Here is a 26,508-nt window from a genome sequence, read left to right as displayed (position 1 = left end):
CCATCTTTAGCAAGAACAACTTTTCCGAAACTGATGATAAATTCTCAAGTTGCCCCAGGTGTGTCGTCGCGTTTCTTCACCTTTTTCCTGAGGACTGAACTTCACATGAAATTTAATTTCATCTTTTTAATAAATTCCATTCCATTTTAAATATTGAAATTATATACAAAGCTTAAAAGACTGTCTTAAATCATCAAAGATCTTTTAATAAAAACAGCACGTCCAGAGCCCTCTTAAAGATTTAACTTTAGAACACTTGTGCTAAGGTAAATGAGTCAAGTGACCTTGTAGTGTTCATTGGTATGGCACAGAAGAAATGCCTGGTGAATTTTAAGTCTGTTTGATGCATGAGAACATGTGTTTGCAGCTCATACTAAGACGGGTAAACTCACTGCACTACTGATGTTATAGCGTTACGATGGGAAACAAAATAATTGTTGTTCCTCATGATTGATTGACAGAGGTATCAGATCCTGAAGCATATTCTCCCGAAATCGTGATTAGCTGATGTAGGCTATCTGTTTTTCTATACAGTACGTCCAGGTATATTCAGGGTAGAACGTATTTCTGTTCTGTCTAATGACATCTCATCGAGATTATCAATCCATGGGCTGATGCAGGCTTTGTGGCCAGATGCTGATTTATTAATTCCTCGGGCAGCTCTGTAGTCGTTCATTCGGTAATTATGCAGTAATCTGTAACAGTCATTGACATTTCTAATTTTTTTTATGTGTTTTAAGGACCAGTTACGTATTTATTCACTGTTCGTTATGCTTGCAAGTTGTTGAGAAGACTGCGTTTTTTAGGCCGCTACTGAAAATAACTGGAGGTTCTTCTTTCCGGCGTATTAGTACTTTTAACGCCCAGGTGCTCAAAAGTCCCGAGACAAAATCTCAAAAAGAAGTTTTAAGCTAAGTTTTAACCTACAAAATTAGCATGAGCCTGTCCACTTAGGGAAGAAGATAATACTTGTTGAACAGCTTTGTTTTCTTCAACCTGTATGAGAAGGATCTTTTAACAAAAACCGAAAGGTTTCTTATCCTAGGGTCCAGTACAAATCCTTGTCCTGATTTCGTGTCAGTCGGCTGTAGATACAAACGTCCAGTGAACTGATTTACTTTTAATTTTACCGTTTACATATGAGGCTATCAGTCGAGAAACATGCCAAGCGCCATTCTGGGTCAAAGTATTTTTTAATTTAATTTATTTTATTTTAAAAATGGCACTTGGCATGTTTCTCGACTGAAAAGCTCATATATAGTTTTTGCTCTTACCGAAATAAAGACATTCGCCTTTTTTGTAGGATACTCAGTAGGTCAAAGGAAAATTGTAAACATATTTCTATATTGATTAAAGAATTAATTTATTCATTTTTCCAAAATAGACCGGAATCGCACCTTTTGACACGTATTTGATGGACAATATGTCATGTTTACTTCCATAATCCCTTTTAAAAGTTTATTTTTCCAGGACTGGTATCTTAGGGATTTTTTTCCCTTAAAAGTTAAGTTTTCATCACGTGAGTGAATCATTTGATATAAACAGTTGCGTTAACAGCAACGAGATGCGTTTTCTCCTTTTGGCATTGTCCTATTCGTCATCCACTGTTGCTTTCTTGGCTAAACGACATGCCAAACCCGATTCTATCCTGTTGTCTCATAGAGAGTTCCTTAATTCACATTCAAGTGGTAAAGTTTTGCGCCCCACGATTTTACTTTCAGCGCGAGTCTTTGTCAAATGACGTGAGAAGTATTTTGTCGAGATTCTTTTTCTCTCCGTTTACATGCTTAGCAGTCGCTTGGTCTAAGCTAATATGACGTGTGCTTACGTCGCCCTACTTGTGTGTAGTTTACACGTTCGGTGAAGGTCACATTAAGAGACCTGTTAGACCGAGAAAGGGGGAAGTATAAAGTGTATTTGACTCAGTATTTTCTAGGCTGGCGTTACATATGCAGAGGCGGTCTTCAGGTTTGGGTTTAGTATTTAAACGAGTATATATATTTTTTTTTTGCTGGTATGCATTTAAAGTCTGTGACACAGTTGGTAAAATGGAATAGGAGGACCAGACGTACCACCTTCTTTCGCCGTTTTGGACACTAATGAGAATCTTTAAGTAGTTTTGTAGCCCTTGAATAATTATATATATATATATATATATATATATATATATATATATATATATATATATATATATATATATATATATATATATATATATATATATATATATATATATATATATATATACATATATACATATATACATACATACATACATACATACATACATATACACACACATTTACATATACAAGACATTTATATAAGATATTTATATATATATATATATATATATATATATATATATATATATATATATATATATATATATATATATATATATATACATACTACATACATACACACACACATATAGCTATAGAAAGAGAGAAAGATAAACTAGGTAGACATATAAGAGCATATACCAGTAAAAAGACAATTTGTTGTGTTCCTTTAGTCACAAGTAATTGATATGTCTATTAATATATATACGAGGCAAAGGAGAGTTCTATGCGCGCAGTACCTCAAAAAGGGGTAAATGAGAAACCCATGCGATGCGGTGCAACGATATTTCTATTTTCAGAAGGAAAACTGAATTCTTGTGTAAAGGGAAGCCGTATTACTGGCAACGGCTGTATTTTCTTTTAGGAAATGTTGAGTGAGTAAGCTATCACTAATGATATTTGAGAGGCTTAGCGTATGTCCGTCCATTTTTTATTGCGAACGCCACTTCTCCCTGGATCAGTGTTCTGGCTGAATTTCGGTGATTCCGTCGGACAGTAAAATTTCGGAAGTTGAGTAAAAGGCTACGTGTCTGAAAAAGACCCTACGATTCATTGAGGAATTATGAGTCCCTGTGTAACTGTGTGTGATGTCATTTAGCAAACCTTCATTGTCAGATGCCTTTTTTTTTTTTTTTTAGGAAGAAAAAATAAAAGATAATTGGAGCATCTGTAGGGATATCAGTACTTTTATTTCCAGTGCCTTCGGACAAACAAATGTTTTAATGTGCCCATAATAAGTGGTTAAATCTGAAGTGTTGCTTGGACGTAACCGCAATTATAAATATATATATATATATACAATTATATATATACCCATACCTGTTGGTGTTATAGAGAACGGAATGCCGTTGAAGAAATACATGCGTGCCCCAGTGGAGGAGGTTCCAAGTATCAAGGGCAAGCTCGCCTTCTTCGAGAAACAAGGCCGAGGTAAACGACGCCTGACAGATGTGAAATGTACCCCCTCCCCCTTGGAGGAGCACCTCTCAAATTTGTTAATTTAGTTGTTGTTGCTGCTGTGTCTTGCTGGCGACACTTCCTTATTTATTTATTTATTTTTTTTAATCTAACCTTTTAAAGCAATGCCCTCCTTATGGAAATTGGTAGTGTTTTCTGAATCCTTAGTATTTTAGCTTTAAGATTAGATCATAGTTTATAGTATAGTTACAGTGGCTGAAAAAAAAAAACGCTCATCCAAATCCGTTTGGGATAAATGTTTTAAAATTGGTAGAGGAAACGTATTTTAACATTAGAATATGTATTAGATAATTAGAGAAAATTTAGGATATAAAATGAGAACCATTACCAGTTTTCTTGGAGTTAATGATTTTTTAAAAGAAATTCATTGGAATATGTAATTTTTTTAAATGCACGGCGTTGTTGCTTTAAAGTGTTCCGTATTTGGCTGTAAAATTAATTCACAAAGTGGCAGTTACCTTCTTAGATCAAAATGTCTTGCAGGTAATTGCTAAGTGTACGAGTAGTGTGTAAAACCCAGTAATGGTTAGATTACGGTTCTACTGTATTCTACTGAAAGTATTGACTGAGAAGTCATTAGAAATAAGTTTCCGAGCTTACCACGTAGTAAGCGAAAATGGTTGTCATTATTTTTAATTCAAGGGAATATCTCTCACCAGAATCACTATAGTCCATTTTTGTTTTGTTCTCTCTTTTGTAGACTCATTGGCTTCCATATAGTTTCCCATCAACCCGCTAATTGGCCCTCTCGACAAATTGGTCCCAAAAATTGTTTGTCCTGGCTTTTTTTTTTTTTTTTTAACTCCAGTAATTTCCTGGAATCCGCTGGCATTGGTTGTGATTGGTAAAAGTCCCACCCACCCAATTGGCACCCCCGAAATTCTAAAACCTGATATTCAGTCCCTGATAGATGGAAGAGGAAATGTTCGCCTCCAGGGAGACCTGCAGAATTGCTTTCACAAATGTTATTTATAGAACCGTAGGAAACCTAATGTACTTGAATGTTTAGTTTACCCATTAGAGGAGAGACTGTGTATGGATTGCATGTTTTAGATATGGGTATACTATTACTGCCTATTATTTGCATTTATTGGATACGCTTTTAAAGTTGTGATGAAATTATATTCTGAATGCCATATTTATATAATATAGTATGTATTTTATTAAGTCATAGGCTGAAATTACGGGTATATGCTGTGAACGGTTTCATGTTCACATATTGTTATAAAATTTGCATCCATTTAGAGAATGCCCGCTATCACTTCATGTTTGGTAGACTGCATCCGATTTAATAGAACCGTATTGATTTTTCTTGGATTGGGCCAGGTTTAAACATTAACTTGTGGGTGCTTGCTTTTGTGAATAACGGATATGTTCAGTGAAGGGTAATATGTATTGTAAAAAGTAGAAAAAATAGTGTTTATAACATTGACTCTATGGTATTTTATCTCCACTTTTAAGTACTGTTTGTGCCTGGACACTTGTCAAACTATTTTATACATCCGTTACCTTTGATTCTTTCTTGTTAATGTTCTGTAGTGACATTTGCTGGCATGGTCATTATTATTAACTTAGAGATTAATACCTTAGCCTTTGAAAGAGCTGTCCTTGCAATGTAGTTTGATTATCTACATGTTGGAATGTTTGTTATGATAAGCTTTTTTTTTTTTGCAGAATGTTGACATGATGGATTTCATTATTATTCCCACGTACTTTCTTGATTCCATTGTTATGGTTTTCTTTATGGTTCTTTTTAGTGATATGTCATCAACTCAGCTTTGACCACAGTTTTTAGACAATCGGTAAATTTGGTCAGGAAGAATTTCAAGGTTAGAGATTTTAATAAACTAGACAGGAGCAAAAAAAAAAAAGTTGAAAATATAAAAGGTTCAACTCAGGTATATATTTGGCTTTTTAAAACCATCATCTGGAAATAACTTCTGACTTTTGCTTTTGTTCCGACAGAGGTTGTCTACGGCGCCATGATTCCTGAACCAGACTATAGTGATGACGAGAGCGAGATCAAGTCCACCAACATGGTTGCCAGAAACAACAAAGTTAATTCGTAAGTTTGTTTTCCACTTCACTCGTAAAGCACTTGGCAGAGTGTTCCTTTTCACTTAGGACTAGTATTTGCTATTGGAAGCTTTGCAATTTAATCCATTTTAGGAAATACATATTATTTAACGTTTCGTAACATTAAACAAGGCTATCAATAAGTTTACCAGTATTAACTTTTAGACTTAAAAAGGCTGGCGAGTGATTGCTTGAAACAGTCCAAACGCAACAAAATGCTGGCTAGTGATTGCTTGAAACAGTCCAAACGCAACAAAAGGCTGGCGAGTGATTGCTTGAAACAGTTTAAATGCAACTAAAGGCTGGCGAGTGATTGCTTGAAACAGTCCAAACGCAGCAACAAAATTTAAACTGTAGCATAACACTGCATACCTTTAATTTTAGTAATGAGTAGAGTAAATGCTCAACTCTTTAGAATAGTAACAATATAGTCAAAAAGTAAGTTATGTGGTTATTCCAGTTTTATCTCGGAGCTGAAAGTTCAAATGAACTTCTCAGGTCATAGTTTTCCTTGGTATCTGGCGCAAACTTGTCACATTGCCAGCCTCTTCATAACCACTTAATAAAGAAATAGTGAAACTGCATGGTCAAGAATGACAAAACTTACGTGAAAGATTCTTCATGTATCATAATTCAATTTGGTTCAAAACCATGGTCCTTAGAGCTGAGATGGGGCCACAATGGAAATTCAAAGCCCTGCATATGAATATCTAGAAAAATTTTTAAGTCTTCTCAAGTACAACAGTGCCAGTTTTGTCAAACTAATATGTAGTAATCTTTGTTTAGTGTAGATTTTAGGATGTTGAAACCAGATTCCCGTAGTCGAGGGTAGGGTCACAATAAGAGGTTCAGAATTTTACTCTTAATACAGGACAAAATCTTGTACTTTATATGTGCAGCTAGGTGGCTTTTTTGAACACTCATTGCCCATATGCCTCAGGATTTGATATTAATAGCCAGTTGGGAGAAAGATTGACTGTTCTAGATTGATGAAAAACTGCTGGTAGTAAATTGATTTTTTGTTTGCCATATCTTCCTACACAATAATTTGAGAAATTGTAATTTCCTAACATCCCACGTAAACAAAACACAAGTTGTCAAGTTTCCAGACTTAATTTAAGCCTTTTTTATGTAAATATTTTTGCTTTAGATGTGTAATATATGTATATTTTGTATGAAATGTAGTCTTCTTTTAATAAACAAAAAAAAAAAATGTTTTAAAAGTTAGTCCCCCATCCCTCTCTGCATCGTTTTAGTTGTGTTTTCTGTATGAGGGCTGAAGGAATTGCGAATGTTTAAAATTCAAGTGCTAAAACTGTTACTACTATCTCCATTTTAGCATATTAGTGTTTTGCTAAGAATCTGTAAACTTTCGTAAGACTTTCATCTTTGTTTAGACCTCAGTTTGATTTGCAATAGGTGGTGAGTTGGCAACAGATTTATTTTTCTTTTCTATGTTACGACATGTTTGCTTAGTGCTATTTTCTTAAAGTCGAAGGTGGAACACTCCAGCTGAGAACTCTGAGCATTTGTTACTTCCATAGATTTTCATTTATTTGAAGGAGAAATCTTTCTTGATGTAAAGACGCAATAATTAAGAACATTAAAAAATATGTGGCAATACTTTTCCCATGACAGGAAAAGCCATTTTTCCACCCTTAACATAAAAGGTTGCCTAAAGAGGGTTGTTAATAATCTTATTGCATTATAGTATATTAGCCTTATCCCATTTGAAGATTACTTTTTGAATAGTGCATTTCTTTTGAAGCTGCCCCCTCCTAGGAGTCTATCCCTTTTATTATTTTAATATGCAAAAAAAATTTTGCATTCTTGAAATGCCACTGAGAGGAGACGCTGTCAACATGGAGAGCAGTTTGCCTTTGACTTTCTTCATATTGTGTTCCTTCTTTCTTTTTACATGAACCTGTAATTTGTGGTGTATTGAAATTTGCAAGAAGATTACCTTTCTCTGTATTAAAACAGAATTTTTAGAAACCTGTTTTCATATATCACAGTTCTATTGAATTGTTCTAGTTTCTGTTCTTTTTGGTTAACTGAGTGATATTCCTCATTGTTGTTGATCTTTGCATACTAAAACATACCCTCTTTAGAAAATACCCATTGGTTGAATTGGTATTACAGTATATATCTGTATGTGTGGATGGGTTTTCTCCCCCCCGGTTGACATAGCAGTTCTTTTCCCAAAATGTAATTTAGTCCTTTTGGGTCATGTATTAGACATAGCACCAAAATACTAAAATCTTTTTAAGAATATGGTACTGTACATGCATTGTTGGATTTATTTATATGTAGTTTTATGAGTCTTTCATTTTAAATTATGGGACCTTAGCAATTTCGTCATGACATTCTTATGTTCTAAAATAACAAAATTCAAAGAAGAGTTAAAGAAAATTTCTTAAATGTACGAGTACAGGATAATGTACTTTGTATATTTGTTTTATCCAGCATACATGGTCTCAGTTTCTGTAATAGCTTTCATTTCATATTTATTCCACATTACATATGCATTGGTAACTGATTAAAATATAAAGAAATGGCCTCAAGATTTTGGAGAGGGGGTGCAAGACAGATTAAGATGGAGAAATCTTATCACTAACCCCAAAGCTTGTGATAGCCTAGATGGTTTCACCTTGACTTTGCAAAATGGCAGTCCTGGGTTCACATCCTGCTTTTGGCTGGATAGACATCAGTAGCAATGCATGGCCTTGCATCCCTGTGAGTTAGGGAAAGGGATTTTAGGGAGCCCATAGTTCATGGGCAGGCACTGCCTGGGTCCCTCTAGTTCTGACTTTGGTGAAAAAGGTTGTTGGGCACTGATCATGTGTTTCTATGTTAATTCTGTAGGACACTATAACTGTGCGGTGGCCTGCTATTTGTCTCTACAGCTCACAAGTGACCTTTAAACCATCAGTGCCACAGGAAGAATTGTGAGGCTAATGAATATCAAGTTATACTCCTATGAATATGAATTTTTCTAGTACCCATGTCTTCATTCTTGGCATTTCCCTGGTTGTTGTCTCATTCCGTCTTCTGCATAGCTTGTACAAAGTGCAGGTATTTAGTGAGCAGCTTATCTTAATGTATCCGTTAGTCTCTTCCATAAAAATATTGGTACTCCTGAAGTTCTCAAGGTCTTTTGAGTAGGTTACTGGATGGACAATTAAATGCTTTGTTAATTTCCTTTACTAATGAAGTTGGTAGGTGGTTGTTATTAGTAGGCTACCTCAAGAACAAGAAAACAAATGTCAAAACCTGGCAGATATATTTATTGTGTGACTCAAAAGATGGTTTATGTAAGAAATCTGTGCCAGGTTGGCCGTTTGTTTAATTGCAACTACTTCATAAATAGCAGAATTCTCCGTAAGGTCAATCATTGCAAGACTGACACCTAATGAATGCAAATACCATGGTTTATCAAAATCTGCTCACCCATTCTTGAGATGTCCTACTGACAAGCACAAGAGTGAAGGGCTTTTCAGTAGTTCGAATAATTCACAAACAGCCACACAATTAAACAATATTGGCACAGGCATCTTGGTATGCCAAGTGCTTTTGTTCTTGTTATTATTGTCGGTAGATTGAGCTGGCTTTCTGGCAGCATAAGCTTAGCTCTTTAAGCAGACTTTGTGGTTGTCAACTACTGATATCTGCACTGTAAGCATCTGTGTCCTTCAGTCTCTTACACCTTTTTGCATTCAACTCCTCACAGCTTGCGTCATCAGGTGCACTCCACCTGAGTGTTAGTAAAACCAATGTGACAAAGCAGTTATTGAGAAAGATTTCTAATCACAGCACAGCTACAAGAAAGCCTCTTGGGTTTACTGCTTCAACTTTTCCAGGACTGGTTTCACCATAAAAAAAAATTATCCATGCATTGAAAGGGACTATGAAATATGTGTACACATAAGTTTTGAAAGTCCAAATGTCCATTGGGCAGTCCAGAACATATCTTTTGACACAGCAATCCAGTGCATACCCTGTGACACAGCTAGTTAGATTCAGTTCATATTGTTGTACAGAAACCTTACAGCATACACTAGCACTTTTTGAATCGTACACTATTACTTTGCTTCACTTCCAATCATTAACTTTCCTTGGCTTGAATTAGTTTTCAATTCTTTTGTCACCATTGTTTTATTTTACTCATTGCGGTGGATGATCTCATTATTGAAGTGTGAAAATAGTCTAATTACTCTAACGTGAAAGTTATTTTACTTACATAATTACAAATTAATGTACAGTACAGTACTTAAGATTTTTTCAGGAACAGTGTTGTATGAATACAGTTTTATTGTGTACATAATTCTTATTTGACAAAAATTAGACCAAGTGGCAATATTCTTGCAGTGTTCAGATGGGTCAAACCACAAACCGAAATAAAATGTTGTAGAGTTACTCATTCGGGTTTGAGTGATAACATATGCTGGGAAATTGTAGGTTCCACATATTAGTTTCTAAATACTTCTGTAACGTGTAATGATTACACTGTACTTTACAATTTTCTGTCGTTGAGGACTGATCCAAACAGTTTCAGTTTTACAATATTAGTTGTACATATTGCAAAATCATGTATGTATGGTCTTTTTCTTCCAGAAGGCTTAACTGGCATGTCCAGTTTAGTTAACTTTATCTTATATTTTCATCTCATTTAAGAGCAAATCAAATTCCTTGAGAGTTAATTATAAAATATGTGCCCAAAATTCGACATTCCATGTCAAATGACATTTTGATATTAACACTATATAATTATTTAGTGTTACTTTCATTGTTTGTATTTTATTCTCATCAGACAAGAACTGGGTCATGAGGATTGGCCATTAACCATGCGGGAAATGGGTGTGCCATTTACTCAGATGGGATGTATTAATGACTATAAAACCTTACTTATTTTGTAAAATAGAATTCAGTGATGTCATAATTGTGCATGGGAAATCTTATTCAAACTTGTCATAACTGTCTCAGATATAGCTGCTTTATTAGCCTTTTCATTTCCTTTCATGCCCACATGAGCAGGGATCTGCCATAGCTCAACATTTATGTCAGGCTTCTGTAATTTATAGGAAGAGTATTTGTCAGACAAGGAAATTTTTAAAATTAATTTTAAGCTCTGTTGCATTGTTCTGACCTTTTTTTGCATTATATGCATTAGTAATTTAAATGTTGAGAGGTTGAAATTGGAATGCATTCCATTTGAACTCAATGATATGTTCATAGGTTTCCAGGAATAAAAAAGGATAGCATTCTTCCCATTAAGTGGCTTTACCATACTATGGCTTGGCCTTTAAACATAGCTTTTGTATCTATAGATTAGCACATCCTATTAAGGTTGAATATTTATACATGAATATTACCATCCTGACAAAGATATTGCAGTCTTGTTTGTAGACATTAATATTTTTGTTACTGAACTATAATATCAACCTGATATTTTCCATCAAACCTGCCACATTGCAGTTCATTTTCACTTTATGATTGGTTCATTAGATACCATTTTAGAATCTTTTACAGAACCATAAATCTTGATCATTAAACTCAGTTTACGAAATATGTTATTCCTTGTGCTTCATAAAGCCCAATACAGTGAGTTTTATTTTAAAGAAAATTAATTGGGAAATAAATTCTATTTTCCTGTTTTTGATGTGACATGACGTAAAGAGTAAGGTTGAAGAGTGAGTTCATTTTTGCCATAATGTATGAATATGTGTTTTTTCTTTCAGGACAAATAGTGATAAAGAACAGCAGAAACCTCCCCCACAGACCAATTCTAATGGGAGATTAGATGAAAAGGGTCTTATTATGCCTAAGAAACTCATCAACCCTTGTCTGGAGTCATCAGAAAAGAAGAACCTTCACAGAGAACTCATGTTCAACCAAAAAATGTAGGTGACTTGCAGCTTTTTGAGAATAAGGACTTTTCTGTATAATTAATTTGGAGGTTTTCAGTTTTGACTACATAAACCTTGGGAAATTGATTACAGTATTCTGCAAAACTCCATTTGCAGGTAATTGCAATAACAAAGTTCATAACATTTTATTCCCCTCAACTTGGTACTTTATGAAATTTTCTCATCGTACAGGGGTGTTAATGTTCTGAACCAAAAGACAGAATTACAAAAGGCAATGGAAAGACACAATGACAAAAAGATTCTCAAAGAGCAAGAAAGGGAAAAGAAATCTCAGTTAACACCTTTCCAGAAAGCCCTTGATGAACGAGCACAGAGGATTGAACAGGTTGGTGTTATTTACTTTTGTTAGTGAGGGGTATTCCTGTGTTTATTTACTTTTATTAGTGAGAGGTAATCCTGTAAGTACTTTTTAATTAATCATTAGAAATTGTTGTAGTGCTAAAGGTTACTGAATAAATTAACAGTTCTATTCTTAAAAATTATTTACTTTGAAATTTTACTGGTTCTGAACCCTTCATTCAACTGTCAAGCAATTGATTTTAACAAAGATATTTAAGGTGAAGGATTGGTGTGAAAGCTGAATCTTTTTCAACAGGATTACATAATAGTGTGGAGGGATTTGTGCTTATCGTAAGCGATGATTGAAAGCCTCCCCACCCCCTAGAAGAGAGGGTTTGTTCTATGAAACCTTAAGATTGCAGTGTTCTTATATAACTGTGTAATACAGTATGGTAAAAATGTTCATTGGTAAAATCTTTGGAATTTTTAAACAAAATTTTGATTATTCATATCCAGAATAGTTTAAGATATTAACATTGTTAAAAAAAAAAGGAATGGTTAAACAAATACAGTCAGTATAATACTGTATTTATATGTATAATTTGAAACCTTAAATCTTTTATTTAATAAATGAACAAGCTTGTGAATTGGTAGTATATGAGACCCATAGCTTTACAGTGTAGTGTAAAGGAAGCGAAAATTTGAGGAATATATAAAACAGCAAGGAGTGGATGAGCATATGTAGCTAAGCCAGCTGTGTCTTTGACAATACTCATTCCCAAACTAGAGTTTTACTATTTCTTCCCAGTGGGTATATATTCCCACGGTGGGACACTACTAAATTAAATTAGCCATCGACTACCATTCATGAAGTACTAATGAATAGGAAATTACCTTGACCAGGTTGGTAAGTGGTGGGTGAGAGAAAACTAAAAATAAAAATAAATAGATAAGCAGAACAGTAAATGGACTAGTAGGTCTCAATAATGGTTTGTGATTAGTTCCTCTTAGTAAAACCTTTTCAGAGGAGTGAATTGGGAATTGGTTACATTTTCTTTGCAAACGCTGATAGTATGACACTTTTGTAGCAAAAAAAAAAAAATATCATTTGTGTTTTTACATCACATATTCCCTGTATTGGGTTAGGAATGAAATGCATTCTTCCCACTGTCTTATGTCATGTGCATTTTAACCTGAATTCTCATCTGGTTTATGTCTTCATCCATTCAATTCTTCCATGAGTTTGTGGATCTCCCCCTTTTTTTTTTCTACTACTGTTAGTACCATGACTAACTGCTGTTCATCCCCTTCATGCGTCCAAACGATCTCAGTCTTTGAGATTCACTCTGATGTCAAACTGCTGGACAACTAACCTCTCAAATTGACTTATTCTTCCCACCCTGTTATACCCATGAATCTTAACATTGCATTGTCACTCACTTTCCAAAGCAACTCCATTTTCTTTGTCAGTGCTCCTGTCTGTCTTGCATGAAGTTTTATAGACTTTACACATGTATAGTAAATTTCTGTGCTTCCTAGAGGGTGATTCTGTATTCTTATTGCCCTTCTAAATCCTGCCCTTCCACTATACCATAGTGCTGCTACTCCTCCCTCATTTCTTCTTATACTGTACACTTGTCTACAAAAGTTTTATTCCATCATGTTTTGAATGCTTTAGCACAGATTCTTTGTGACACCATATGTTACTTATGATAAAAAGTACTTGAGATTCCTGCAGCATGCACATGGCCACTTTCCTGCTCTTTTTTCCATTGTTTTCATTCCTGTCACATCTATAGTCAAAACACTTAATGTAAGGGAAGGCCCATTCCGTGCATTTCGCAGATCAGAAAGTTTAGGATGATAACAGTGCAGTTCCTATCTTGACAGGAACAACCAGCTTGGGTTTGGCAGACTCTTCTTGGTCCCCTGTGATCCTTAGATGAACTTGGGTCTCACGAGTCGTTGCTTGTGTGGCACCTGTGATCACTCAATGGTGTTTCAAGCAGTGCTGTTCACATGCCAACGATAGTCTCTGTTCCCCGAGCTGAGAATTAATTGCAGATTTTGCTTGGTGTTTTCAGAATTCCACTTTCTATAATTGCTTCATTGGTGTCTGAAGCAGCACCAGTCATCTGCTTCCATTATTTTCTGGTCCCCAGAGCTGAGAAGTGAAGGAGGACTTTGCTTTGTGGTTGGACGACAGGATCCTCCCTGTTAGAGTTTTGCTGAACACCACCTCTCCCCAGAGGTGCTTCTGTTCTTGGATGTGGGATGCACACCTGAATGATTTGTTCTTGAACAAATATGGGTGCAGCGCTTATGGCTTTGCAAGCATTTCAGGAACAATTGATTGGCCATTCACTTGTGTTGAGTGACAACACAACTGTAATGCCATATTAACGAGGAAGGGCAGACTGTTTCTCGCTCCCCCTGCAATTGGCCAGGCAGGTTTATGGGCGATTCACCATGCTGGTGAGGTGTCACTCAAATACATCCTAGGCTGTCAGAATACATTGGCAGATAAGCTCAGTAGCCAAGGATGGAATGTTCCTTATACTCACTTGTAGTGGAAAGATTGCCAGAGGGTTTAGAAACCCTGATGATCAACGTTTCACCATGCTGCTTAACAGGTGATTAAGTATGAATCCTAACAAAAATGACAAATTTTTAAGTACAGTAATTTTCTTTTTTTTTTTCCCAACATACAAACCTGAGGTCTTTATATAGATTTACTTTCAGTGCAAGCTGGAGCTGGCCGTTAACTAAAAACACAGTGGATATTGGTAGTTGGCTACCTATGGTAGGGGAGGAATCTCTACCATCCAGTTGGCACACATTCACTTTACCTTTTGTCCCAGGAAGCAGAATGATGGGTGGCTAGAGTTGGTCCATGTATGTAAAGACCTCGGGTATTGTTAGGAACAACATAAATTATTTAAAAATTTGTCATTTGTCCCTACACGTATACAAACCCTTGGTCTTTACATAGGGGAGACTTACTTCTTGGTGGGAGAATTCTGAGCAAATCTCTGAACTTGAATGGTAGTTTGCCTCACTGGGGGCTCCTTCCTAGTCATGTAGGAGCAAAATAAGGAGAACCATACCTCTGATCTGTTGAACATGTGTGATGTTCAACTGCCAAACTTCTGGGCCTTTCGAATAAATGGAATGTAACATCACTGATTCAAAGATAGGCTTGGATGAACCCATACTGTTGGGGACAATACAGCTAAAGAGAATCAACGAGTCTGTTCACTGTCAGTCCCTCTCTCCCCTTACCAGAGAAAGGGTAGGAGTTGCATCTATTAATCCAAGTAAAGGCCTAATTGCTCCTACTCAACCTTGGTATCTTCCTCTTAGGCAAGATGCCACCTGTCCTCAAGAGTTGGGTGAGTTACATGACTGTTGAGCAGCCACCACAGAACCCAATGGGGAAAAAAAAAAAGTCTGAGGATGTATGGGCAATGTCCAGAAGGTAAAAAGGAGGCGAGTGTGGTCTGTCATGACTGCATTCCCATCCTTAGTACCTGTCCAACAGGTTCTTCCTGAATGCTAGGGGCAGACCAATGCCCCTTTAAGAGGTGCGAAAGAAACAAGCAGGATAAGGTTACTGCTACTTTATTCATGATCCAGGCAGTTTATATAGCGGCAGACTGGCGTCGTGCCGCAGGATACAATGGAAACCTCAGTGATCTGAGGTCGATAATAAATAACAATAAATACAGCAAACCAGTACACTTTACAGTGTAAGAACAGACAGAAGTGGAATTGGATACAATCTTGATGCCTGTGAAAGAAGAAACATGTGATACATTTTTGACAGCAGGTAAACAAAATGTATACATAGTTTAAATGATTGAACTTTGCGTGACCTGACGCGTTAGGCGTGACTAATTGTAGGCAAAGAAAATGGGACGTCACCACAGAAAACTTTCCGAGCAGAGACTTTACAATTAACACTTTTAGCAGAGACTTCACGAATGACTTTACAAATACTCCCCCCCCAAGACGTGGGTAACAACTGCTTAGTCGGCGTATCTGCTGGGGCGCTGCAGGGAGCCCCGGCTGCGTGAGGACAACGGGGGAACGCCTTCTGTGTGGGTTTGCCTGACTGCGGGTGTGGGCTGACTTTTTCGGGGGCGGCCGCGTCTCTGCCCCTTACGAGGGCCCGGCTGTGGCAAAGGCCAAGCAGGCGGAGGGTGCGGTGCGGTGACGTCTGTGTCCTCCTCCAGGAGGGCGGGCTTGACTCGGTCAATTGACACCCAGTCGTTCCTCCCGTGAAGTGCGAGCAGGAACGCCTTGGTGTTCCGCTCCAGCACGCGGAAGGGTCCCCTGTAGGGCCTGGTCAGTGGCAGGCGGACGGCGTCATCCCTGACGAAGACGTGGGTGGTGGAGGCCAGCTCGGGCGGCATGAAGGTGGCCGACCTGTCGGTATATGTCCGCTTGCAGGGGGCGGCGAACTTGCCGACTATGTCGCGAAGCCTCTGGACCCAGGGGTTGTGGCGATCCTCTATCAAGAGCTCACCTGGGACCACGAGGGACTTGCCGTAGGTTTTTTCAGCCGCGGACAGGGCGCCGTCGGCCCTGGGGGTGGTTCTCAACCTGAGGAGGACCCATGGCAGCTGGTACTTCCAGTCCTCGGCGGTGCAGTGGGCCATAAGGGACACCTTCAGGGACCTATGAAACCTCTCGACCAAGCCGTTGGCCACTGGGTTGTAGGCCGTGGTGGTGTGATGCGTTGTCCACAGCAGCCGAGCTAGGGCAGACCACAATTCGGACAGGAAAGCGGGACCCGTGTCGGTTGTGATGTGGTGTGGGACGCCAGAGTGGCTGATCCAGCTGGAGAGCAGGGCCTCAGCACGTGTGCTGGCGATGGCTTCTTGCATTGGCGTGGCTTCGGGCCACCGCATTGAGCGGTCTACCGCCATCAGGAGGTATCTGGACCTGCCTGATGGGGAAAGGGGCCCGATGATGTCGGTGTGGATGTGGCCGAAGCGTCGCTCTGGCTGCGGGAACTCGCCTATCCCAGACTCAGTGTGAAGCCCCACCTTGCTGGTTTGGCACTGCAGGCACTGCCTTGCCCAGGACCTCGCGTCCTTCTGCATTCCGAGCCAGACGAACTTCCCTGACAGTAGCTTGGCCGTCGTCCTGCCGGAGGGGTGTGAGAGACCGTGGATGATGTCAAATACCTGGCACCAAGGGGGCGGGGCTGGCCGGTACTGACGTCGCAGAGGAGACTTGGGCCCCCGGGGGCGAGGGGCACATCCCGCCACTTCAGGGAAGTGATGGCGGTGCGGTAGGCTGGGGTCTCTGGGTCGGCGGCCTGTTCCCTGGCGAGGTCTTCGTAGTTGATCCCGAGCTGCACTGCGTTCAACTCGACCCTGGAGAAGGCGTCCGCCACGGGGTTCTTCCTGCCAGGGAGGTACTTGATGGAGCAGGTGAACTCGGCGATGGCCGAGAGATGCCGCTGCTGCCTGGAAGACCATGCGTCCCCTTGCTTTGTGGAGGCCTGTACCAGCGGCTGGTGGTCTGTGTAGATTGTGAATGGCGTGCCCTCCAGGAGGAACTTGAAATGCCAGACTGCACGGTACACTGCACAGAGTTCCCGGTCGAAGGAGATGGGCTGGGGGGCCGCCGTCGATGACCTGCTCCAAGACAGTACCACAGGCGACATTGCTGGCATCCGTCGTCAGCTGGAGGGGGGTGTTGGGAACCTGGTGGGCCAAGGCGGTTGCCTCGGCGAGGGCGGCCTTCGTCAGGGAGAAGGCCTGCTGCTGGCTGGGTCCCCACAACAAGGACTTTGGTTGGCCTTTGAGTGTTTCCGTCAGGGGGGCTGTGGTGTGCGCGATCCCGGGGATGAACCTCCTGTAGTAGTTCACCATCCTGAGGAACTCCTGGATGGCCTTGACGTAGGTGGGGATGGGGAACCTGGTGACAGCTGCGACTTTGATTTGAGCAGGCGGACACCATCCGGGGATATCTCGTGGCCCAGGAAATCGGCTTTCTGGACGCCGAAGGTGCACTTGTCGAAACGCACAACGAGGCCGTTCTCCTGCAGGCGCTGCAGGACTGCCCGGATGTGTTTCTGGTGCTCCCTGTGGGACCTGGAAAATATAAGGATATCATCTATGTAGCAGACGCAAAACTTCAGGTCCCCCAGGATCCTGTCCATGAGCCGCTGGAAAGTCGCCCCGGCGTTCCTCAGGCTGAAGGTGGAGAAGGCGAACACGTAGGACCCGAAAGGCATGATGATAGCAGTCTTTGGTATGTCCTCTGGCACGACTGGTACCTGAAAATAGGATTTCAAGAGATCCAACTTAGTAAAAATTTTGGCCCCGTGGAAGGAAGCTGTTAGGTCCTGCATGTTTGGCAGGGGGTAATGGTCAGGTTCCGTTGTGAGGTTAAGCCGCCTGTAGTCGCTGCAGGGTCTCCAGGAGCCGTCTGGTTTCTGCACCATGTGGAGGGGGGACGCCCACGGGCTGGAGGCCTTCTTGCAGATTCCCATCCACTCCATTTCAGCGAATGCGTTCTTGGCCTCCTGTAGGCGCCGCGGGGGAAGCCTCCGGAACCTCGCATGTGCAGGGCCCCTTTGTCTTTATGTGATGGTAGATGTCATGTTTGGCTGGGGCCCTGGGGGCTTGGCGGAGCTTGGGCCTGAAAACTTCCGGGAACTCCGTCAGCAGCTGTGCGTACTGGTGGGGGGCGGCGGAACAGATGGTGGGCGCCTTGGGTCCCGTTGCCAATGGGAGGGACTGGCAGGAGTCAGTGTCGAGGAGGCGCTTCCTACTGACGTTGACTGCCAGCCCAAATTGGGCAAGGAAATCCGCACCCAGAAGCGGGGTCCTCAGGTCCGCGATGACGAAGTCCCAGGAATATATCCGGCCAAGGATGGAGATTGACAGGGGCCTGGTGCCGTAGGAGAGGATGGGGGACCCGTTGGCGGCTGTCAGGAAGGCAGCCGGGTCCAATTCTCGCTTGAGGTCCTCTCTGGATGCCAGCATCATCCTGCCAGAGACGGTGTCACGGACGTAGAAGCCTACTGATTCTGGACCCCTGGGTTCTTCTGCTGCCATGGCAGCCTGTCCTGCTGGCCGCCGCCACCCCCGTTTTTTGAACGGGTGAATGAACAGGGCAGCAGGCAGTTCCAGGCATCCCTGCCGAACCGCCTGTGGTAGTGGCACAGCCCTGGGGAATTCCACCTGTTGTGCGGTGCTGGGAGCCTCCTGGTGACGGCGTTGACTTCCTGCTCTGCGCCCTCCTCCTGCTGGATGGTGCTGACTGGTAGCGTGGGTGCTGGTACCAGCTTCGTTGCCCTCACGGAGTCCGTCAGGTTCTGCGCCGTGAGGATCAGGTCGTCGAGGGGGATGGCGTAGGGCTCAGGGATTTGTGTCCAGACCTCCGGGAGGAGCTGACGAAGGAGGAGCTCCCGCGACAGGCTTATTTCATTTTGTTTTCCGGTGCCGTCGGTGTCTGGGAGGGTGAGGAGGTCCTTTATCATGCCCCATGACTCCCCGACGCTCTGCTCCTGCCGGGGGCTGACGTCGAGGGCGCAGGCGGCACGCTCGGCGACTGGCAGGGAGCATGCCTCGAGGAAGGACTTCTTCAGGAGGTGGTAGGTGAGGGGGCGTGCTTCGGACACCCACGGGACGAGCTTCTTGTAGATTTCCTCCGGCAGGGCGTTAAGTATGGTATCCGCCTGCAGCACCCCGTCGGTGAGTTCTGTCATCCAGAACTGGCTCTCGACCCTGTACAGCCATGACGATGGGTTCCCCTGCGTGAACGGCTGCAGTTTTAAGGTCAGGGCGACCCGTGATTGTCCTGTCAGGCAGGGCCCCGGGCAGGGTAGAGTGCGGGGCGTGGGCAGGGATGTGGAGGAGCGGGAGACCCTTGGCGCGGGGGCAGGCGCAGGTGATATGGGGGGGAGGTAGACATCCGAATCCATGAGGTTAGCGGTTAACTGAACGAGGGAAGGGATGTCCGCGTCCATACTTGCTCTTTGCCCTCTTAACTGGAGTGAGGTACTCGCGTCAAAACGCACTTGGGAGCACGCCGTGTGAGTCCGCTACTGACGCTGGTGATTTTGCCGACGAGAGTCAGCACGCCCAAACGCTGGTTCAGCGCCGTGATTAGTCCGCTAAGGGCGTGAGTAAGTTCCTGAAGCCAAGACTGAGTCGCCGTATGGGTCCGCTAATGGCTTTGGGAATCACTCCGGGGTCACCACTTTAAGAGGTGCGAAAGAAACCAGCAGGATAAGGTTACTGCTACTTTATTCATGATCCAGGCAGTTTATATAGCAGCAGACTGGCGTCGCTCCGCGGAATACAATGGAAACCTCAGTGACCTGAGGTCGATAATAAATAACAATAAATACAGCGAACCAGTACACTTTACAATGTAAGAACAGACAGAAATGGAATTGGATACACTTGATGCCTGTGAAAGAAGAAACATGTGATACATTTTTGACAGCAGGTAAACAAAATATATACATAGTTTAAATGATTGAACTTTGCATGACCTGATGCGTTAGGCGTGACTAATTGTAGGCAAAGAAAATGGGACGTCACCACAGAAAACTTGCCCAGCAGAGACTTCACGAATGACTTTACAGATGACTTTACACCCCAGACTTCATGAAATCTCTCCTGGAATGTATTGTTGTCCACCATGTCAGCTGTGGAGTACGTAGATTTGATCATTACATAATGCCAAAAGAAATGGAGCCCTTGGACACTTCTTGGAAAGAGCTGGAACTAGCAACAAGTTGTCAGCACCTAGTTTGGAGGTGAAGTCCTGAAGTGGTAACACAAAAGGCCTTCTGGCACTTGGTAGTCTTTAGGTTCCTTAGAAACAGAACTCTCTTACACTGTTGATCACCCAGCGAATCAGGCAGAATGATAGGAAGCCGTAAGCCCAAAACTTGAATCATGGATTCGAAAGATGTTTCCTAGGTGCCAACAGCATCTGGAGTTCCCAGGAGGTCACCTATCCAAGTACTGACTAGCCCCAACGTTGTTAACCATGGATGTGAAAGATGCTAAACTTCACTGATCAGACAAGAAGTGATGTTTTTAATATGGTATGGGTGTTGGCTGTAATGCCCACTGTCCGGAAAGATAGAGCTGAACAGTAACAGCTTCAGTGTGTCGAGATGAAGGACTAACCCAACTGTCTTCCTAGACCAAATAATCCTTCGGAATGTCAAGGAGTCAAGACCGATTGTCGCTAACACCAACTCTAGTGACCGATCTTGTCTATCATACATCCATCTTCCCTGGAATGTGTCTGGTTGACCGCTGTGCTGAGTGTGCTACTTCAAACCCATGCACCTGCATCATCAGTTGAGGAGATGAAAGAACACTCATGTTAGCTATGGAACTACTGTGGTACCATTCCGTAACAACACCATGGAAAGCCTATCCTGGGATCCTGAGGCTTGAAGAGCTAAGAAATTCAGGATATTGAGGTGCAGATTAGGTCAGGTTAGGCTAGGCTAGGTTGGATTTACGCAACCTAACCTCTTGAAGTGCAGGCCACTTCTTTCTGGTTGATGCCTTGAGGCATTGGGCTAAGTCCTGTCACATTTCTCTGAGAGAGGACGGGATGGAATGGGGAGACCTTTGTCGAAGACCAGGACCCCTTTAATCTGTATGAAGTGAATGAAGGAGGACAAACTACCCAAGAAGAACCAGCCTCCTGGTGACAACAGGTAACCAAGCAGGGCTTGAAATTGCTGAACTGGTTGGCCCTGCCAAGCCAAGGACAACCTTGCTGCTGTATCTGTTAACCTTGCAGATACTTATTCTTGCTTGGGTGAGAGATCGGACGTTCCATCCTTGCTGCTGTATCTGTTAACCTTGCAGATACTTACTCTTGCTTGGGTGAGAGATCAGACTTCTCTGGAACATGTATTTCTAAGGCTGCAACAAAATCCGAGAAGTCTGTCCTGTCCCAGAGATGCTTAAACATCAAATGTACCAAGGATACAATAGAGATAGGCATGAAGCCATCTCCTCTGAAGAGGTACGAAGTCTCCCTGGAAATGAAGCAGAGGAACATGCAGAAGGGTTGATGGGTTAAGTATTCGTTAATACTTGTCCTTCAAACCCAATGAAGAAATCATGTCTGATTCCTTGATGGTTGCAAGTATGGAGCATGTCGTTTCTGTCTTGAACCAAGGCTGTTGAAACAGGTTGGGGGAAGAAAAGATCTATGACTAATCTAATTACCTGTCACCTTCTCGACAAGAGACGGACAGTTGTAGAAACTGGGAACCAGATTGTACAATTTACATATTGTATTCATACAGTATAACCTTTAAAATTCAAGAAGCCGGAACAAACTTGTGGACATGGACCGGATGGGTAATGAGGAGTGGTAGAAACTTTAAGGTGAAGTGAAGTTGAAATCCTACCAAAGGACATCTACCACCCAGATTTCAGTCACCGTAAAATGATCCTTAAGTCTAATTGCACTCCCCACTGGTTGCCGCAAATGGGGAGGAAAGCAGTCTTAGCATCTTGTTCCTACTTCTTAACCTAACTTCCCTTTCAGGAAAGGAATGAGTTTGAAAGGGACGTCTAGCATGTTTCTGTGATCCTAAGGGACCGAAGAAATCATTGGCCCCTCTCTAATCTATTGCAAAACTTGTTTGCACAATGGCCAGTGGCCAAGACCAATTCCAGAACGTATCATTCTGAGGGTGACTTAAAGAAGAGGATCGATCCTAGCTCTGATAGTTCTACCTGGCACGCTCTTGGTTCCCTGTGTACTGCCATAAATGGATCGGTACTGACGAGACACGAACACTTGATACAAAAACTTCAAACAACTTAAGTCAATGTTGCAACTGAGTCATCGAGAGAGGTCAAGGGATCCGGAGAGGGAGGTGTAAATTTAGAATACATTTGAGCCAACCCGAAGAAATAGGCCACGGATGATCTGTAGAAAAATAAGACAACAACATACAGGTCCCGAAGAACTGTCGTATAATGCGGCCAGGAAAAAAGCTGCTATGAGGGAAAGGGTTCCAGCCACATGAACAGGGCCAGGGGTCATCCCTCATACATCGGGAATGGTCTCGGTCAGGCAAGGGAGGCCAAAGCTGCCCCTCAGAGACAATGATGGGAATGGCCTCGATAAGGTGAGGGAAGCCTAAGCTGTCCCTCAGACCCGACATCATCTCCCTTACGGCCACCAGTTTATCTTCTCGCGCCTGTGGCCTACATCTTCATCCTGTGAAAAGCACCTGCTGAATAAGACATTGAGACTGCCCACTCTCGACAAAGTCAGGAACGTACGGGGATTCGAAGAAACCCATGCTGTAGAGACTGGAATCATCCCGATTCCAGAAGATAGCAAGGTTGAAAACCATATGTAAAAACTGAGGATTTGTATACATGTAGGAACTACCAGAGTTGAGTAGGAACAAATAAATTAAGTTTCCTATCCTATAATGTTGAAGTACCCATGGATGAACAGGGTCGTGAAAGGACGTCACTCATTCAACGATAGTCGTAAGGGTCTGGGAGAATGATCCAGTTCATTTAGGCATGGTCATTACTGGAAACAGACATTGGCCACTCTAGGAAAATTGCTGTCGAAGTCCCCTTGGATGAACACGGTTTCATTCGGACGTGAGCAGGGGAGAGAAAGCAAGGCATGCTTGTTCACTTAAGTCCCACCAGTGACGTTCAGGGAAGCACCGTCGATGCCATTCACCCAACTGTGGAGGTAGAATCATTCTCAAAAGAGTGATCTCGTTTGCTAGGGGACTCTTCTTGAAAGGTAGAGCGGAGGCGCTGCCCCACAGTGCCATGGAGATGTTGATGATCTTGATCATGATCTCGAGAGGGGGGGCTGGTGTCTGTTACAGACATCCCACTGACATCTGAAGAGTGATCCATCCATCAAGAAACCTTCACATGAACAAGGGAAAAAACTCATAAGAACTCTCTTCTTCTCTAAACCTCCACGTGAACTTGGACAGGGGCACAGCCCCGGACGTGCCCTGCTGTGGTAATGTACCCAAGTGGGAATGTGGAGGAATGAAGAAACATCCATATACTTGACACTCAGGCTAAGTAAAAGAATCTCGTAGTCTACATTCATAGACAGGGGAGGGAAGAAAACAGCGAAAACAACCAAAGAGAGTTGTATCTTGGTCGTGCAACAATTGTAGAAAGGATATGGTAATGCAACATCTGCACGATCATGCATCTTCATCTTTGGAGAGGAAATCTTTGGCCAAGGACATCTGGTAAACTGCAGCAGCATCAAAAAAGTCATAGCCGTGCAATGTTGTGGCAAGGGCAAGGCTACATCTCCCTACCTAGGGCCTCTATTTTCCTCCTTATACAACATAAAGCAAAAAGATTGTGCAACATTGCATGGCTGCAAATTCTTCCTTCCTTGTAGAGTACATCTTCAGCTTAGACATCCGGAAAACTGCAACCAGGAACTGTCCTAATTTAAGTACAACAGAATTTTTTGTAATTAGCATCTACAAAGAAACTCCCTCTCCCTATTTCTTGTCACTATTGCTGTTTGAGTAATTTAAATGAATGTGTATAGACCACAGCCTCAGTTCTTAAACTTTATAAGGGGGGAAGGATGTGGTTTCTGTTATTAAGGGATACATATCCTGCATCTAAAGAATTGAACTGCAACATCTTTAATAATTTGTTTATAAACATTGAATCCACCACATGACATATCTTTTTGTATCTGGGTTATTGCTCAGATGACATTGCACAAGTCTGCATCCAGCTTTAGCATTACACTTACAATAACTGAGACATAAAATCATTTTTATGTTAGGGAAAAATTTTTTTCACTCATAAGTAAATGTCGAGTAACTTATGCAGTGTTAATATAAGGATGGAATCAAAATCAAGGGTGCAGTGATTTTAATACGTGATTCTTTTTTTAACAGATGGAGAAATCAGAGAGTAAAGAAGCTGAAAAGGTCCCTTCTTCAGAATTTGAAAAAATTCATGCCAAAGTTAGAGCCAAAATGGAAGTCCAGTAAAGCAAACTATTGTTTCCCAGGGAGGAAGAGGAAAAAAGGTGTATAGAAGTGGACTTACTGGGACTCCCTGAACTTCAACTCGAGTATTCTTGCAGACACCGAGTCTAATCAGACGAAGACAATAATCCTGTAAGGAGTCAGTTTTCATTAAGTTTAGTCCTAAAAGGCTCCAAAATTGAGATGTTTAGTTTGTTAATACATTACTGACCAGAGAGCTTTCACTCTAGAGTTTCTTTTATATAAATAAATATATATATATAAATCACCCATTGTACAGATTTCACCAATTTCATCACGCCTTGCCTGTAGCCCGGTTTCTAGACCACTTTGTAATAATGCCTGGCATTCATTCCCATCTCACAAAATCTTTCATTTAAGTAGCAACACACAGATTCTCTTATTATCGTGTGGCAAGAGCAATAGCAGTATGCCCTCAAGAAATTGAAAGCACAATTATCATCTAACAATCAAAATGCACTCTGTCCATTTAATTCATTTGTGCTCCCCAAATCGACAAAAATAATTTTGTTGCACATGATTCTCAGGATAGAGCATAAATTTACAAACCTGTGTGTTGTAAGTTTTTCAAAGGAATCCAATAACAGTAACATGAAAATGGAGGTATGGTATTTATTTGAACATTTAAGTCAGATTGTCTGTGTTCATTATCTGTAGATTTCTTGCAGATATACCTTATAAAGTACAGTACTAACCTTTAAACGTCTTTCTTTTCTAAATAATAAACATTTTCTGTTAAAGAGAATCTTTTCTTCTTATATCATTGTTAGTTTTAAGAATGTACAAGTGTAGAAATAAAGTAAGATTATAAATTGACTATTTTCTTTCACATCCCAAAAACTGCTGAACAAACCAATGTTTGCTACCTATTGGGGTCTTCTCAAACCCACCAATCACTAATAACCAGTCTCTTGCAAATAGCTCTCCAACTGCACTATCTTGTTAAATCCTGAAAAATACAAACCCATCTGCATATGACCAGACCAGCTCCCAGCATCCTGCACATCATTCTTCTATGTGAATCTGGTTTTTCTTCGTTTCATGGTGCCATTCATTTTCCATAATTCCTTATTTCACTGTGTTTTTCATAATGGTAGTAACCAGTGAGCTCTTGGGAATTTTTACTATTCTGAGTGTTATTATCAGTTAAGTTTCCCTTTTATGATTGTATTTACTGTCACAGTTACTTGGATTTCTTAACCCTTTAACGCCGAAGCCCTATTTACAAAAATGTCTCCCGTATGCCGGCGGCGTTCGGTGAGTCAGCGCCGAAGCGGAAAAAGTTTTTTTCAAAAAATCACAGCACGCTTAGTTTTTAAGATTAAGAGTTCATTTTTGGCTCATTTTTTTTGTCATTGCCTGAAGTTTAGTATGCAACCATCAGAAATTAAAAAAATATCATTATCATATATAAATATTGGAATATATGACAGCAAAAAAAAAAAACTTGTATATAATTGTATACAAATCGCGCTGTAAGCAAAACGGTTAAAGCTAATGACTTAATTTTTTTAGTTGTATTGTACACTAAATTGCAATGATTTTGGTATATAACAAATTTTAAAACAATCAAAGCAACACAGAGAAAATATTATCACAAAATGATGCATGAATTCGTAACGCGCGGACATAAAAGAAATTTTTTTTTTTTCAAAAATTCACCATAAATCGACTAATATAAAACGGTGCAAATATTACGACAACGAGACGAAAGAATTTCTGAGATGTTCGGCCGAGTTACCGCGCAGACGTAAGGAAAATGTTTTTTTTAAAAATTCACCATAAATCAAAATATTTTGCTAGAGACTTCCAATTTATTGCAAAATGAAGGTAAACGATTGAGTATTACTAG

At 41.2% G+C, this 26,508-nt stretch overlaps 1 protein-coding gene across 1 annotated transcript in view; it reads left to right on the top strand.

The window, feature by feature from the left end:
- The window catches only part of LOC136838721 (uncharacterized), a 418,623-nt gene extending 393,155 nt beyond the window's left edge, over nucleotides 1-25,468 (top strand). Inside the window, 4 exon segments of the mRNA XM_067104155.1 lie at nucleotides 5,289-5,388; nucleotides 11,138-11,299; nucleotides 11,498-11,651; nucleotides 24,543-25,468. Of these exon segments, the coding sequence (XP_066960256.1) occupies nucleotides 5,289-5,388; nucleotides 11,138-11,299; nucleotides 11,498-11,651; nucleotides 24,543-24,638 (512 nt within the window). The 3' untranslated portion in view covers nucleotides 24,639-25,468.
- Nucleotides 25,469-26,508: the final 1,040 nt, after the last annotated feature.

The sequence above is a fragment of the Macrobrachium rosenbergii genome, chromosome 5, assembly GCF_040412425.1.
Source record: "Macrobrachium rosenbergii isolate ZJJX-2024 chromosome 5, ASM4041242v1, whole genome shotgun sequence".
Lineage (NCBI taxonomy): Eukaryota > Metazoa > Arthropoda > Malacostraca > Decapoda > Palaemonidae > Macrobrachium > Macrobrachium rosenbergii.
Note: the sequence above shows the minus strand (reverse complement) of the source record. Positions and strands in the feature narration are given on the sequence as shown.